The 16,750-nt window shown below is 36.7% G+C and overlaps 1 protein-coding gene across 2 annotated transcripts in view; it reads left to right on the top strand.

Moving 5' to 3' along the window:
- The window catches only part of LOC133622273 (protein S100-B-like), a 28,031-nt gene extending 14,048 nt beyond the window's left edge, over positions 1–13,983 (top strand). For both annotated transcript variants that reach the window (XM_061984805.1, XM_061984803.1), the window contains one exon: positions 13,847–13,983. In XM_061984805.1, the coding sequence (XP_061840789.1) occupies positions 13,847–13,914 (68 nt within the window). In that variant the 3' untranslated portion in view covers positions 13,915–13,983. The remainder of the gene's footprint in view (positions 1–13,846) is intronic.
- Positions 13,984–16,750: the final 2,767 nt, after the last annotated feature.

Genomic DNA, 16,750 nt, shown 5'->3' with positions numbered 1-16,750 from the left:
TAAAATTAGCTTAAAAAAGATAGCATGCTAACAGTTAGCATTAGTCAAGTAACAAGTTGTGACTCTAAGGTGTTTGGTTGTAACACTGGCTAAAAAAGTTACCATGATCATTTTAGTATGCTAGAATGCTAACAGATTGCATCAAGTACCAAGTCATAAGACAAAAAAGCTTACATACATATATATATATATATATATATATATATATATATATATATATATATATATATATATATATATATATATATATATATATGTATATATATATATGTATGTATGTATGCATGTACGTATATATATATATATATATATGTCTTAATAAGGTTATCCAAAAAATAGTGCTCGATACTGTAGTAGAGCGCAATATATGTATGTGTGGGGAAAAAAAAATCACAAGACTACTTCATCTCTACAGGCCTGTTTCATGAGGGGTTCCCTCAATCATCAGGAGATGATTGAGGGAACCCCTCATGAAACAGGCCTGTAGAGAAAAAGTAGTCTTGTGATTTTTTTTCCCACACATACATATATATATATATATATATATATATATATATATATATATATATATATATATATATATATATATATATATATATATATATATATATATATATATATGTGTATATATAAATATATCTTGGGTGTACCCCGCGTTCCGCCCAAGGCTCCAGCACCCCCCGCGACCCCCAAGAGGGACAAGCAGTAGAAAATGGATGGATGGATGGATGTTTATATACATATGTGTGTGTGTATATACTGTATATATACAAATCCTGTTTCCATATGAGTTGGGAAATTGTGTTGGATGTAAATATAAACGGAATACAATGATTTGCAAATCATTTTCAACCCATATTCAGTTGAGTATGCTACAAACTGATAAACTTTTTTTTTGTGCAAATAATCATTAACTTTAGAATTTGATGCCAGCAACACGTGACAAAGAAGTTGAGAAAGGTGGCAATAAAAACTGATAAAGTTGAGGAATGCTCATCAAACACTTATTTGGAACATCGCACAGGTGAACAGGCAAATTGGGAACAGGTGGGTGCCATGATTAGGTATAAAAGTAGATTCCATGAAATGCTCAGTCATTCACAAACAAGGATGGGGCGAGGGTCACCACTTTGTCAACAAATGCGTGAGCAAATTGTTGAACAGTTTAAGAAAAACCTTTCTCAACCAGCTATTGCAAGGAATTTAGGGATTTCACCATCTACGGTCCGTAATATCATCAAAGGGTTCAGAGAATCTGGAGAAATCACTGCACGTAAGCAGCTAAGCCCGTGACCTTCGATCTTCGATCCCTCAGGCTGTACTGCATCAACAAGCGACATCAGTGTGTAAAGGATATCACCACATGGGCTCAGGAACACTTCAGAAACTCACTGTCAGTAACTACAGTTGGTCGCTACATCTGTAAGTGCAAGTTAAATCTCTCCTATGCAAGGCGAAAACCGTTTATCAACAACACCCAGAAACGCCGTCGGCTTTGCTGGGCCTGAGCTCATCTAAGATGGACTGATACAGAGTGGAAAAGTGTTCTGTGGTCTGACGAGTCCACATTTCAAATTGTTTTTGGAAACTGTGGACGTCGTGTCCTCCGGTCCAAAGAGGAAAAGAACCATCCGCATTGTTATAGGCGCAAAGTTGAAAAGCCAGCATCTGTGATGGTATGGGGGTGTATTAGTGCCCAAGACATGGGTAACTTACACATCTGTGAAGGCGCCATTAATGCTGAAAGTTACATACTGGTTTTGGAGCAACATATGTTGCCATCCAAGGAACGTTACCATGGACGCCCCTGCTTATTTCAGCAAGACAATACCAAGCCACGTGTTACATCAACGTGGCTTCATAGTAAAAGAGTGCGGGTACTAGACTGGCCTGCCTGTAGTCCAGACCTGTCTCTCATTGAAAATGTGTGGCGTATTATGAAGCCTAAAATACCACAACGAAGACCCCCGGACTGTTGAACAACTTAAGCTGTACATAAAACAAGAATGGGAAAAAATTCCACCTGAGAAGCTTAAAAAATGTGTCTCCTCAGTTCCCAAACGTTTACTGAGTGTTGTTAAAAGAAAAGGTGATGTAACACAGTGGTGAACATGCTCTTTCCCAACTACTTTGGCACGTGTTGCAGCCATGAAATTCTAAGTTAATTATTAATTGAAAAAAAAAAATAAAGTTTCTGAGTTTGAACATCAAATATCTTGTCTTTGTAGCATATTCAATTGAATATGGGTTGAAAAGGATTTGCAAAACATTGTATTCCGTTTATATTTAGTCAGTCTACCCCAGGGCAGCTGTGGCTATGAAAGTAGCTTACCACCACCAGGTGTGAATGAATGATGGGTTCTACAGGTAAAGCGACTTTGGGTACTTAGAAAAGCGCTATATAAATCCCAGGTATTGTTATTATTATTATTATATTTACATCTAGCACAATTTCCCAACTCATATGGAAACAGGGTTTGTATATATATACTGTCTATATGTGTATATATATATATATATATATATATATATATATATATATATATATATATATATATATATATATATATATATGTATATATAATCACTTACATGTAAAGTTAGCTTTAAAAAGTTAGCATGCTATCAGTTAGCATTAGTCAAGTAACAAGTTATGACTCTAAGGTGTTCGGCTGTAACACTGGCTAAAAAGTTACCATGCTAACAGTTTACGTGTGTCAGGTACCAAGAAGCTTACATGTTAAATTAGCTTTAAAAAAAAGTTAGCATGCAAATGCTAGTAATGCTACAGGAGGCTGAACCAATCAGTGACCATGATACTGAACAACAGTGATTGTTTTGGTCCTGTCTTGTGACCAATACTACTGTAGTATTGATATTTTTAGTACATTTAGCCATTTATTGCTTGAAAATGCTTAATTCAGGGTCAAATCAAGTAGGAATTGTTTTGTTAGTGATAACACAAAACAAAGATACGAATGTTGCTTTCAGATAGTTAGCATCTATTGACTAAACTATATTGCTTTGACTATCTTTATTGTGTAAAATGTATCAAAGTGGCTCCCGCTGGAAAAAGTTTGGACACCCTTGTTGTACCCAAAGATAGACCTCGGTCTTCATACTGGTCATTTCTAAGACTGCAGACTTTTCTCGAGCAAAGCTGACTCTTAGATACCTTTCAGCAATCTGAGGCTGGCAGAAGGTTTGCGTGACCTTCATGTCGGTGCCGGCTGGACCGTTGATGCACACCAAGCAGGACGGCTGTAGGAGAAGATGCAGCGTGTTAGTGCTCACAGAAAAGGGCCAAAGTCGCCATCTTTCTTTGTCAATTAAAAAAAAAAACTTCTTGATTTGATGTACAGGCGGACTTACTGTACCATTAGGCAAACACAGGCGGTACAAGTTATAACTTTAAGTAACATGCTAATATTAGTATGCTAGAATGCTAATGTTAGTATGATAACATTTAACGTGTGTCAGTTACCAAATCATATGCTTCTGAGGTGTTGTTGGGCTGTAAAATTAGCTAAAAAGTTAGCATGCTAACAGTTAGCATGTGTCAAGTACCAAGGGATGACTCTCAGGTGTTCGGCTGTAACACTGGCTAAAAAAAAATACAATGCTAATGTTAGTATTCTAGAATGCTAACGTTCGCATGCTAACAGATAGCGTCAAGTACCAAGACATATGACAAAGAAGCTTACATGTAAAATTAGCTTTAAAAAAGTTAGCATGCTAACAGTTAGCATTAGTCAAGTACCAAGTTATGACTCTCAGGTGTTCGGCTGTAACACTGGCTAAAAAAGTTACCATGCTAATGTTAGTATGCTACAATGCTAACATTAGCATGCTAACTGATGGCGTTAAGTACCAAGACATATGACTAAAAAGCTTACATGTAAAATTAGCTTTTAAAAATGTAGCATGCTAACAGTTAGCATTAGTCAAGTAACAAGTTATGGCTAAGGTGTTAGGCTGTAACACTGGCTAAAAAAGTAACATGCTAATTTTAGTATGCTAGAATGCTAATGTTAGCATGCTAACAGGTAACGTGTATCAGGTACCAAATTATATGCTTCTGAGGTGTTGTTGGGCTTTAAAATTAGCTAAAAAGTTAGCATGCTAACAGTTAGCCTGTGTCAAGTACCAAGTTATGGCTCTACGGTGTTTGGATATAATATTGGCTAAAAAAGTAACATGCTAATTTTAGTATGCTAGAATGCTAATGTTAGCATGCTAATGGTTAACATGTGTCAGGTACCAAATTCTATGCTTCTGAGGTGTTGTTGGGCTGTAAAATTAGCTTAAAAAGTTAGCATGTGTCAAGTACCAAGTTATGACTCTAAGGTGATCGGCTGTAACATATGCTTGAATGCTAACGTTAGCATGCTAACAGATAGCGTGAAGTACCAAGTCATAATTCTAAGAAGCTTACACAGTATATATATGTGTATATATATATGCGGGTATATATATATATATATATATATATATATATATATATATATATATATATATATATATATATATATATATATATATATATATATATATATATTTATACATATATGTATATACTGTATATATATATATATATATATACATGTTACATCCTTATTCGAAAATGGAATACATTAATTTTTGTCCTCAAAATTCTACACTCAATACCCCATAATGACAATGTGAACAGTTTTTATTTTTAATTTTGCAAATGTCTTAAAAATAAAAAAGTAAAAAATTACATGCACATAAGTATTGGCAGCCTTTACGCCATACTTTGTTGATGGCAGCAATTCCAGCCTCAAGTCTTTTTGAATAGGATGCCACAAGCTTGGCACACCTATCTTTGGCCACTTTCTCTCATTCCTCCTTGCGGCACCTCTCAAGCGCCATCAAGTTGGATGGGAAGCGTTGGTTTTCATCCGGGATGTCTCCGTACATTCATCTTTCCCTCTATCCTGACTAGTCTCCCAGTTCATGTTGCTAAAAAACATCCCCATGTGATTTTATATTTTCTTATTTTTAATACATTTGCAAAAAAAAAAAAAAAAAAAAAAAAAAATAAATCACATTGTCATTATGGGGTATTGTGTGTAGAATTTTGAGGACAACAATGAATGTATTCCACTTTGGAATAAGGCTGTAACATAACAAAATGTACATACTGACTTGAGGTCCAGACTGTTTGGATAAAAGAGACCACTTTTGAACCCACATTGGCGTCGGTGAGGGTGGCAATCCGGAGAGCCAGGTAGACCCCATAGGAGAGACCGATAATGCCGACTCGCTGGCCAAACACCTGAGGATGATCTTGCAGAATGCCAAATGCTTTCTAAAAGACAAGGTGACACAGTTTGAGTCATTTCATGAATCAAATCCAGATTATGAAGGACAATGTGGCTTTCAGAGTCCTCTGCGCTTTCGTTTGGTCTCCACCAAAAACCTGGTACTGTTTTTTTCCCTCTCATGTATGGACCAGAACTCTGCCATGAAGATTTGCCATTTGGTCCTCAAAGTTATTGACACTGAAACTATATTGGTACAAACAAAGGTTATGGTAAAAAAACAATTTTTTTTTTAAAATCACTAGGCATTATCAAATATTATGTAATTGCATTTTTTATCAGGGATGTCCAATGCAGGTGATTAATCACAAATCATGTATCAACACAGATTAATCATATAGTATTTGTGTTTCAGATACATTTCTTCAAAATACACCCCACTTTATATAATACTGTTGTCACTTTTTGAGCACATAAAGTACGTATATATAGTCAAATGTGTTTGACCTTCTGATTAGAAAATTTTATTTGTGTCAAAATATTGAGGTGTTTTTTCTAGTTATTTAAAATTATGCAAACAAGTCATTTACTGTGATTAATTGCGATTAATCACATTTTAAAAATGTGATTAATCACATTTTAAAAGTGGGATCCATTTTTAAACACATTTTTTATATTCTATTATGTGTTTTGTAGCCATTTTTCCCCCTGATTTCATTTTTTCCATTTTGTACAATTGTTTCCATTAAATTATCCCCCCCCCTTTATTTATTTATTTATTTATTTTCCCCCCCAAAATATTTTCAGTCAAAAAAGATTTTTGTGGAAGTGGAATTTAAAAATGAGTGACACAGGAAAAAAACAAAAACACTGAAGAAATGTGGACATGAAAGGGTAAATGTTAAGACTAACCTGAAAAAGATATTAAAATATATATTTTTAATTCAAATAATTCAATTTTGTTTTACGATTTTCTTTATTGAATTGAATTTTTGTTTCAGTGTCCTTACATTTGACATCATTTATTCTCACAGCCAAAAGTCAGTGTTATGAATGTGCACTAACAATCATATCAGTTTTGTGATTGCGTACAGTACGTACTCGACTGTAACAATCATGGCAGTGTAGTGATTGCCTACAGTAAGTACTCGACTGTAACAATCATGGCAGTGTTGTGATTGCGTTCAGTACGTACTCGACTGTAACAATCACGGCAGTGTTGTGATTGCGTACAGTACGTACTCGACTGTAACAATCATGGCAGTGTTGTGATTGCGTACAGTACGTACTCGACTGTAACAATCATGGCAGTGTTGTGATTGCGTACAGTACGTACTCGACTGTAACAATCATGGCAGTGTTGTGATTGCGTACAGTACGTACTCGACTGTAACAATCATGGCAGTGTTGTGATTGCGTACAGTACGTACTCGACTGTAACAATTATGGCAGTGTTGTGATTGCGTACAGTACATTCTCGACTGTAACGGCGTAAATTGGACCTCTTGCCTTGAGATATTCATTGGAGTTGTTACAATCCAGTCGGACTGTCAGTTCTTTGTGGTCCATGTATGCCAGGCTGAGGTTGGCGAAGCCCCGAGATGCCATCAGGGCCGAGCGGTACTCCACAAGTCCTCCGCCCATACCCCACATGTCCAGAATGGCTGGAAACTTGCCAGGGCCTGCCGAGAAAAGACAAGATTATTTTTTTTGTCCTTTCAGTACATTTTCGTAGTATTTTTAGCAACCATTTTAATGATTAATTATTTCATCATACAAGAGTGTTTCTTCATGTTACATTCTAAGATGTCAGTCCAAGTATTTTGCAGGTGTACTTATTCAATGATAATGGGAGTCAATTTGACTTTATTGGCTCGTCATTTTATTCAGTTGCAGATCTGACTCTGCACAAACATAACGCATCAAAACATTTTTGTACTGTTTTTATTATCAATCTTACTGTATTTAAAGTTAGACCTGACCTTTACCCCAATTCCCCAGCCCCTAAACATGTTTGGATGTAAAATAATTAATTAATGTCATGCAACTTTATGTAAATAAAAATAAAAAACTTTGACATCATCTGATGAAAAGGGCCTTAAAAGGTTAAAAATCATGTCAAACAAAATACATTATTTACATATTTTTGATTGTGAGGTTTAAAGTAGCAGTAGAGTGGAAAAACAAGTTACTTATATATTGAACTAGTACTATATATATCTGATTTATGACACCAAAATACTTACAAAGTTAGTGAGTAAATAGATCTCATGGAAATTACCGAGCCATTTTGAGAGTCACACCATCGCGTGACGTAGAGGAGGACCCACAGATCCCTTCCCCATCGACAACAATGCTAACCAAGCAGACTTTGTGAGAGCCAACAATGATTACTTTGGGAAAAATTATGATCCAGAACCTTATATTTTTGAGCCCAAACACAAAGAGGATGAGCAATAAGTTTTAGAAGCCGAGTGCTAAACGGATGTAGCTTTATTGTGACATTGTAGCATTAGCAGCATTGCTAGGTGCTAAACATACAAACTAACCATAATAAAACAAACACTTACTGTAATATTTCCACTCTCGCTGGGATGTCGACCGATGGGACGCTCATATAATTCCTTTTAGATGAAGAATCAATCACAATGCTCACGGAGGGTTAAAAAAGTTAATTTTTTTCGCCATCTTGTGAAAGTGAAAGTGAACCAGCCGGAGGGTGCATGGCCACATTTGTCTACTACTGATCAGTGTGTGGATGCGTGAATGTGGAAATAGTGTCAAAGCGCTTTGAGTTCCTTAAACAGGTAGAAAAGCGCTATACAAGTACAACCCATTTACCATTTTACCATTTACTAGCATCTGAGAGATGCATGAATTACATTCAAAGAATGTACTTTTAGTAAGTTTGAGATCAAGCAGAAGCAGCTGTTGTCTTTATAGTGTGTCAACACTAGCAGCGTAAGCTAGCATTAGCTCACTGCTATCAATGCGACGCTAAAATAGTCTGTCTGCGTTAGCGCTTCTAATAACAATATCACTCATATTTGGTTAATTTTCAGGTCACGACAAGTAAATGGAGTATTGTTGGCGCTTTCTGGATGTTTTTAGAGAGTATATTGAGAGGACCCTCCATCTGTTGACTCACTTGTTCGATATTTATTTACCATTTAGAATGCACAACAACATTAAAAACATGTGTTCTTGTCTTACATAAGGATTGTAAATGATAAACAGCACAACTCTTTCACATTTTCACATATTTCCAGTATGACTGCTCTAATAACATGGTCAGAGTGCAGAAGCGTTACGACACTTGACATAGAATCACCAAAGGTGTTTGGAGCGGAATATTTAAAATGGCCATCTGAATTAGTGTCATTTTGTGATGTTTAGACGGTATATTTACATACTTTGCAGATTGTGAATACGCTTTAATGTACAGGTGTCAAACTCAAGGCCCGGGAACCAAATCTGGCCCGCCACATTATTTTATGTGGCCCGCGAAAGCCAGGAAATAATATGCGTTGATAAAATGCTTAATCTTTTCTTACTAAATATATTTGTTCTTTCTCTTCTGACATAAACAATCATGTACTGCATGCAATTGCAGATATTTTAAAATTAAATATTATCAAAATATTTTTTGTTAAAATAAAGATAAATACTGTGCTTAAATATCTGCTTGACTTATGATTTCAAAACAAATTATCAATCAAATTGTAGACTGTAAAATTGACAATAGATTTTACAGTTAAATTCCGTCAATTGAGTTTTATTTTTTTACTGTAAAATCAACTTTGGTACTGTTTTTAAACCATAAAAAAGAAAAGAAAAACACTAACACAACATGCTGTAAAAAACAAACAAAAAAAACCCACTGCTTTTACTGTAAAATTCTGGTGATTGAGCTGCCAGTTTTTAAAGTAAAATTTAAAAACAATTTTTGCAGCGTGTGTAAAAAAAATATTGTTAATGTATATATATATATATATATATATATATATATATATATATATATATATATATATATATACACACATATATACACATACAGTCGTGGTCAAAAGTTTACATACACTTGTAAAGAACATAATCTCATGGCTGTCTTGAGTTTCCAGAAATTTCTACAACTCTCATTTTTTAGTGATAGAGTGATTGGAGCACAAACTTGTTGGTCACAAAAAACATTCATGAAGTTTGGTTCTTTTCTGAATTTATTGTGGGTCTACTGAAAATGTGTGTCAAAAGTGGTAAAGGAATGGCTAAATCAGGCTAGAATGAAGGTTTTAGAATGGCCTTCCCAAAGTCCTGACTTAAACGTGTGGACAATGCTGAAAAAACAAGTCCATGTCAGAAAACCACCAAAATTTAGCTGAACTGCACCAATTTTGTCAAGAGGAGTGGTCAAAAATTCAAGCAGAATCTTGCCAGAAGCTTGTGGATGGCTACCAAAAGCGCCTTATTGCAGTGAAACTTGCCAAGGGACATGTAAGCAAATATTAACATTGCTGTATGTATACTTTTGACCCAGCAGATTTGCTCACATTTACAGTAGACCCATAATAAATTCATAAAAGAAGCAAACTTCATGAATGTTTTTTGTGACCAACAAGTATGTGCTCCAATCATTCTATCACAAAAAAAATAAGAGTTGTAGAAATGATTGGAAACTCAAGACAGCCATGACATTATGTCCTTCACAAGTGTAAGTAAACTTTTGACCACGACTGTATATACACATGTGTATTTGTATATTACTCATTGTTAAAATCTGAGGGCAACCGTAACTGCCATGTGGCCCTGAATGAAAACCAGTTTGACACCCCTGCTTTAATGGCTACAATGAAACACAAATAAGCTTATAAAGTCAACTTTTCCAGTATACTGCTACTTTGAGGGGAAAAAAAGTAAGAACATTTATGTTTTATAACAGTTTGAAGGGCTATGCCCTTTATGTCTTTATTGACTCATCATATTATTCAGACAGTGAAAAGCAAAGTAATGTTATTTATTCAGTTATGTCTGATCTTTGCTCCACTTCCCAACATTTGTCAAAATCATTTCATTTAAAGCTGTTACATCATCTGACCAAAAGGTCATGAAAGAGTTAAACGTTTTAGAGTAATAAACAACAACCCAAAAAAGAAAAGTTAAAGACTTGTATGTCCTGTTTGGCCTTGAAGATCATTGAATTGGCCCCAGAGGGTTTAAAATTAGACTATTTAATAATATTTCTGATCACATTTCTACTTACCCGGCGGCAAGAATAATGTTCCCACAACTCCATCTTGGCGAATGTTTATTCTCTGAACGCCGGGCGCCTTGTACCAGCGCTCCGTGGTCACAGCGGCCAGCTCAGTGTGGTCTGGGTCGCCGGCAGTCACGTGACCCTCCAGTAGGGAAATGTCCACAGTGAGCGGAACCTCAACATTCTTCACCCTCAGCCTTTGCAAAAAAAAACAACAAGGCCTTGTGTCATCTTCATTTTCTAATCAGGCTGGAGCCTATCCCAGCTGAGACTCAGGTAGACCCTGGACTGGTGACAGGACATTTGAAGGTCCCATTTCACGGTTGTGGACTGCAGGAATATACAAACTCCACACATTGTTTAAGGTCCTGGCCAGGACTAAAAGCCAGAACCAACAACAACTGATTTTTTTTTTTTTTACTATATCATGTTTTTTAGAACGTAAACACGAGCTGGGGACATTTCATACAGGACTTATGATTGATTTAGCTCTGCTTAAGAACCATAGTCATGACTAGAAGTTCACTCAGTACGGCAGAAACCTCCACCAAAGTATTCACAGCGCTTCACATGCTGTTATTTTACCCCCTCTTTCATTTTTGTCCTCAAAATTCTACACACAATACCCCATAATGACAATGAGAAAAAGTTTTTCAATTTTTTTTGCAAATGTATTAAAAATAAACAACAGAAAATGTGCATAAGTATTGACAGCCATTGTTCAATACTTAGTTGATGCACCTTTGGCAGCAATTCCAGCTTCAAGTCTTTCTGAATACGATGCCACAAGCTTGGCACACCTATCTTTGGGCACTTTCTCTCATTCCTCTTTGCAGCACCTCTCAAGCTCCATTAGGTTGGATGGGAAGCGTTGGTTTTCATCCAGGATGTCTCTGTACATTGCTGCATTCATCTTTCCCTCTATCCTGACGGGTCTCCCAGTTCCTGCCGCTGAAAATCACTCCCACGGCAGGATGCTGCCACCAACCTTTTACCGTAGGGATGGTATTGGCCTGGTGATGAGCGGTGCCTGGTTTCCTCCAAACCTTCACGCGAAAGACTTCAATCTTTGTGTCATCAGACCAGAGAATTTAATTTCTCATGGTCTGAGAGTCTTTCAGGTGCATTTTGGCAAACTTTTGACTAAGAAGTGGCTTCCGTCTGGCCATTCCACCATACAGGCCTGATTCGTGAATTGTCCTTCTGGAAGGTTCTCCTTTCTCCACAGAGGAATGCTGTAGCTCTGACAGAGTGACCATGGTCTTGGTCACCTCCCGGACTAGACTAAGATGAATGCAGCAATGTACAGAGACATCCTGGATGAAAACCAACACTTCCCATCCAACCCGATTGAGCTTGAGAGGTGCCACAAAGAGGAATGGTTGAAAGTGCCCAAAGATACAGTAGGTGTGCCAAGTTTGTGGCATCATGTTCAAAAAGACTTGAGGCTGAGATTGTTGCCAAAGGTGCATCAACTAAGTACTGAGCAAAGGGTTTCAATACTCATCTACATCTAATTTTTTTACTTTTTTATTTTTAATACACTTCAAAAAGCTCTAAAAACATTTTCACGTTGTCATTGAGGGGCATTGTGTGTAGAATTTTGAGGACAAAATTTAATTTGTTCAATTTTGGAATAAGGCTGTAACATAAGATGTGGAAAAAGTGAAGTGCTTTCTGGATGTACTGAATGTTACATACCTTATAGCCTTTGTTGCTGTTCTTCAATTTCTTTGGCTTAAAAATGTAATTTGGATCTTGCTGCAAACTGTTCATGAAATAACGAGAATCCCAACTGATGCATGTGAGTTGCAGTCTTAAAGGGGAAGTGCACTTTTTTTTGGAATGTTGCCTATCATTCACAGTCATTATGAGAAACAAGAAGACACATTTTTTTGTTTTTTTCGTTTTCTAACATATAAAAATGGTCTTGTTCTTGGTGGCTAGCAATGCAGCTAATGTTAGCAATCAATTCTACCTCTAAATAACTTTAAAAATGATTTTAAAAAGCGTCAACAATACTTAATTTATGTTCTGTAATCTGTTTAATAACCAAACTGTAGCAACATTGTTATTGTAAGAGTGTGAACACTGAGGAACTATTTTTTTGGCGTACTAACACATCAGCGTGCTACGGTATTAGCCGTAAAAGCTAACTACGGCAAGAGATAAGCTAGCTTCTACGTCAAAACGAAAGGTGTTTGAGTTTGTAATACACAACACAATGTGATAGGACACCAATCTGTACTGAGTGAAAAACATGAACAATCATATTACAGTATCTGTAAAGTATTATTTCATGTTTTGTTTGTACACAGCTAGCCAGACAGTGTATGTACTGTGGTTGTAATAACACGCATGACGTGCTGCGTGTATCATGATCAATATAAAGTGTGACTACCTCGATGGACAGTTGTCTGTTTGGTACAGCTGGCCAAAGATGTTTTTACGGTTTATTTGGGGAAGCACTCCATTTATGTTGAAATAGCTTGTCTCCAAAATTCCACATTTATAGTGCCAAAATCTGTTTCATCCCTCTCTCCCATCTTTCGTCTGGTCCAACGTCTCACTCTTCCTTCGTGCTCACTTCTAGAAGCAGTAGTTCATCCTCAGTATGTTCATCTTCAAAAAGATAAGGTTGTGAATCCTCATTTGTACAAAAATAGTCGTCTTCATTGTTTGTTACCAAGTCTGCCATGATTACAACACACACTCGTGTTTGATTGTGGAAGTAGGAACACATTTGTTGCCAAAAGTAGTAGTGTGTTGCTATGGAAACAGAAATCAATACACAGAATAAATGAGTCCCGGAAATGATTAAAATGATCAAAATACAGTGAATATTGTACATATTACATATTGTTATGAAGGTGTGTGTTACTACATTATATATATACTTGCAGTGTGTATATTGTACATATTACATATTGTTATGAAGGTGTCTGTTACTACATTATATACAGTATATATACATATACTTGCAGTATGTATATTGTACATACTACATATTGTTATGAAGGTGTCTGTTACTACATTATATATATACTTGCAGTGTGTATATAAAATGTTGATGTAGGGGATTTTAAGTAGTTTTAGAGACTTTAAAGGCTACAACAATTTTTATCATCGTCAAAATCCTAAAAAAAACAAAAAGAGTTTGTCTTCTCGTCTCTCATAATGATTGTGAACGATAGGCAACATTCCAAAAAAAGTGCAGTTCCCCTTTAACCTTTAACCCTTCAGACCCTAAGAACAAAATACATAACCAAGGTTTTCTTGTCCACCTGCCTCAAACTGTCCCTGGATCCAGGTGCCGGGTGCAGGCTCCAGAAGAGACCCATTGGCTCACAACCCAAATACGAACCTCCCACTGAATGATCCCTGGCCACTGTGGGAGGCACCGAGAGGAGAGGATCAGAAGAAACACATTCTAAGTTAGACACATTCTTTCACATCATAATTGTGATCAAGCAGAATAAATAATAAATAAAACATTTGTGTCGCTTTTTTCGGTCGCTGTACCTCAGTTGGCATTTGTTCATCCATCCAAATGTGTGACAGTGATAGGTGTTAGGAAAATAAATACATGGCTTGAAGTTCTTACTCAGTTTAATGCAAGATGTTTTATTCTTATGTGTCAATGTCCAAACATTCACACATTTACAATTTTACACCAAAAAAATCATTTATTATTATCATTATTATTATTGTGTGAATGTCCAAACTAAGGTTGTCCCATACCAATATTTTGGTATCGGTACCAAAATGGATTTGGATTCTTTTCAATACTTTTCTAAATAAAGGCGACCACCAATTTCATCATTGGCTTTATTTTAACAAAAAATCTTAGGGTACATTAAACATCCATCCATCCATCCATTTTCTACCACTTAGTCCCTTCGGGGTCGCGGGAGGCGCTGGAGCCTATCTCAGCCGCATCCGGGCGGAAGGCAGCGTACACCCTGGACAAGTCGCCACCTCATCACAGGGCCAACACAGACCAACAACATTCACACTCACATTCACACACTAGGGCCCATTTAGTGTTGCCAATCAACCTATCCCCAGGTGCATGTTTTTGGAGGTGGGAGGAAGCCGGAGTACCCGGAGGGAACCCACGCAGTCACGGGGAGAACATGCAAACTCCACACAGAAAGATCCCGAGCGCAGGATTGAACCCAGGACCTTCCTATTGTGAGGCAGACGCACTAACCCTTTTATTGCAATTTAGTCCTTAAATAAAATAGTGAACATACTAGACAACTTGTCTTTTAGTAGTAAGTAAACAAACAAAGGCTCCTAATTAGTCTGCTGACGTATGCAGTAACATATTGTGTCATTTATCGATCTATTATTTTGTCAACATTATGAGGGACAAACTGTAAAAATGTATCATTAATCTACTTTTTCATTTATTGTTCATATCTGCTTATTTTCGCTTTCAACATGTTATAACTACACTTCTGTTAAAATGTAATAATCATTTATTCTTCTGTTGTTTGATACTTGACATTAGTTTTGGATGATACGACACATTTAGGTATCGATCCGATACCAAGTAGTTACAGGATCATACATTGGTCATATTCAAAGTCCTCATGTGTGCAGGGACGTATTTCCTGAGTTTATAAACATAATATGAATTTAAAAATAGGAAAACAGATTTTGTGATGCTGAAAAAATATTGTTTTAGTCATAGTAGTATCGATTAGATACACTCCTGTACTTGGTATCATTACAGTGGATGTCAGGTGTAGATCCAGCCATGGCATTTGTTTACATTGTGACGCCGGTGAGCTATTGTATCCTCCTACGGTGTGTAGTGAAGCATGTTTAGCTATTCCTCGTCCTCCAGTGATAATGCTACTTGTAAGACACTTACTTTATTTGTTGCCATGGAGACGAGGATTAGTGATTTAGAAGTAGCTAAAACACTGCAGACCGCAGATGGACGTTAGCCGCTAGCTAGATAGCCATGTCTTAAAGCACCTCTCCCTGAGGGTGTTTCAGTGTTATAACTTGACCTTTATCTTTACTTTTTAAGCCAAAATGTGTCCGTTTGACCTTTTCTGTGAACACACTGTGTCTGCTTGTAAGTACTCTGTGTGTGTGCACTGCCGAACATGCTCCTCTGCTCCTAAAACCAGCAATGTCACGACGTGATGACGAAGCATCGTCATGCCCGTTAAAAAAAAAAAAGGGTGGGCGGGGACAGGTACTTTTTAGAGGCGGTATAGTACCGAAAATGATTCATTAGTAACTCTAGTCCAAACAATCACATATACAAAAATAAATAAATTAACACCAAAAAAGAATCTATGTATTATTATTATTCCGCTCCACAGCTCACAGTTTTCATCCAATCGGAACCATTTAAGTATCAAAACATTCGGCTCAACCGGGAATCGTGAGCTTTCCAAAAATATCCCAGATTACCCAGAATTCCCGGTTTTTTGCCGATTGAAAATGAATGGGCCAATTTTCAAACTTGCACAATTTCCGCATTTCTCCACCGATTGGAACCTTTCCACCATCCACACACTCCACTCACCTCGGACAATCCAACTGCTATTTTCCAAGTTCAAATACATTCCTGGAATTTCCCAAATTCCTGGGTTTTCCAAAGCCCCTTTTCACCTCTTCCTGGAAAGTTTTCCCAGTCTACATTTTTCAACCATATTTTGACCATTGCACCTTCAAAGCATTGCTCTTAATTCCATCCATTCATCCATTTTCTACCGCTTATTCCCTTCGGGGTCGCGGGGGCGCTGGAGCCTATCTCAGCTACAATCGGGCGGAAGGCAGGGTACACCCTGGACAAGTCGCCACCTCATCGCAGGGCTCCTCTTAATTGGGACTAAAAAAACTAAATGTTTTCTTTTCCTACAAATTCCCGGTTTTCCGTAAATTCCAGGAATTCTGAAATACCCATTTAAATTCAAACTGTTACTACATTAACATTTTTAAACCGATTCCAAAAATTCCAACACCAACCCATTCATGTCATCTAGAACAATTGTGCTAGTATCAATATTTTTTTTAAATTCCCGGTTTTCCTGAAAATCCCAAATGTCCAGGGAATTCCCATTCAAATGAATAGGAAAATATTAAAAAATTGTCACATTTTTTATACCAGATCCTGACCTTTAAACATCCACACATGCTGCTCTTTCCTTATATATGAAACGCAAAACATATTTTCCCTTTCCCAAAA

Source organism: Nerophis lumbriciformis, linkage group LG23, assembly GCF_033978685.3.
Source record: "Nerophis lumbriciformis linkage group LG23, RoL_Nlum_v2.1, whole genome shotgun sequence".
In the NCBI taxonomy this organism is placed as follows: domain Eukaryota; kingdom Metazoa; phylum Chordata; class Actinopteri; order Syngnathiformes; family Syngnathidae; genus Nerophis; species Nerophis lumbriciformis.
Note: the sequence above shows the minus strand (reverse complement) of the source record. Positions and strands in the feature narration are given on the sequence as shown.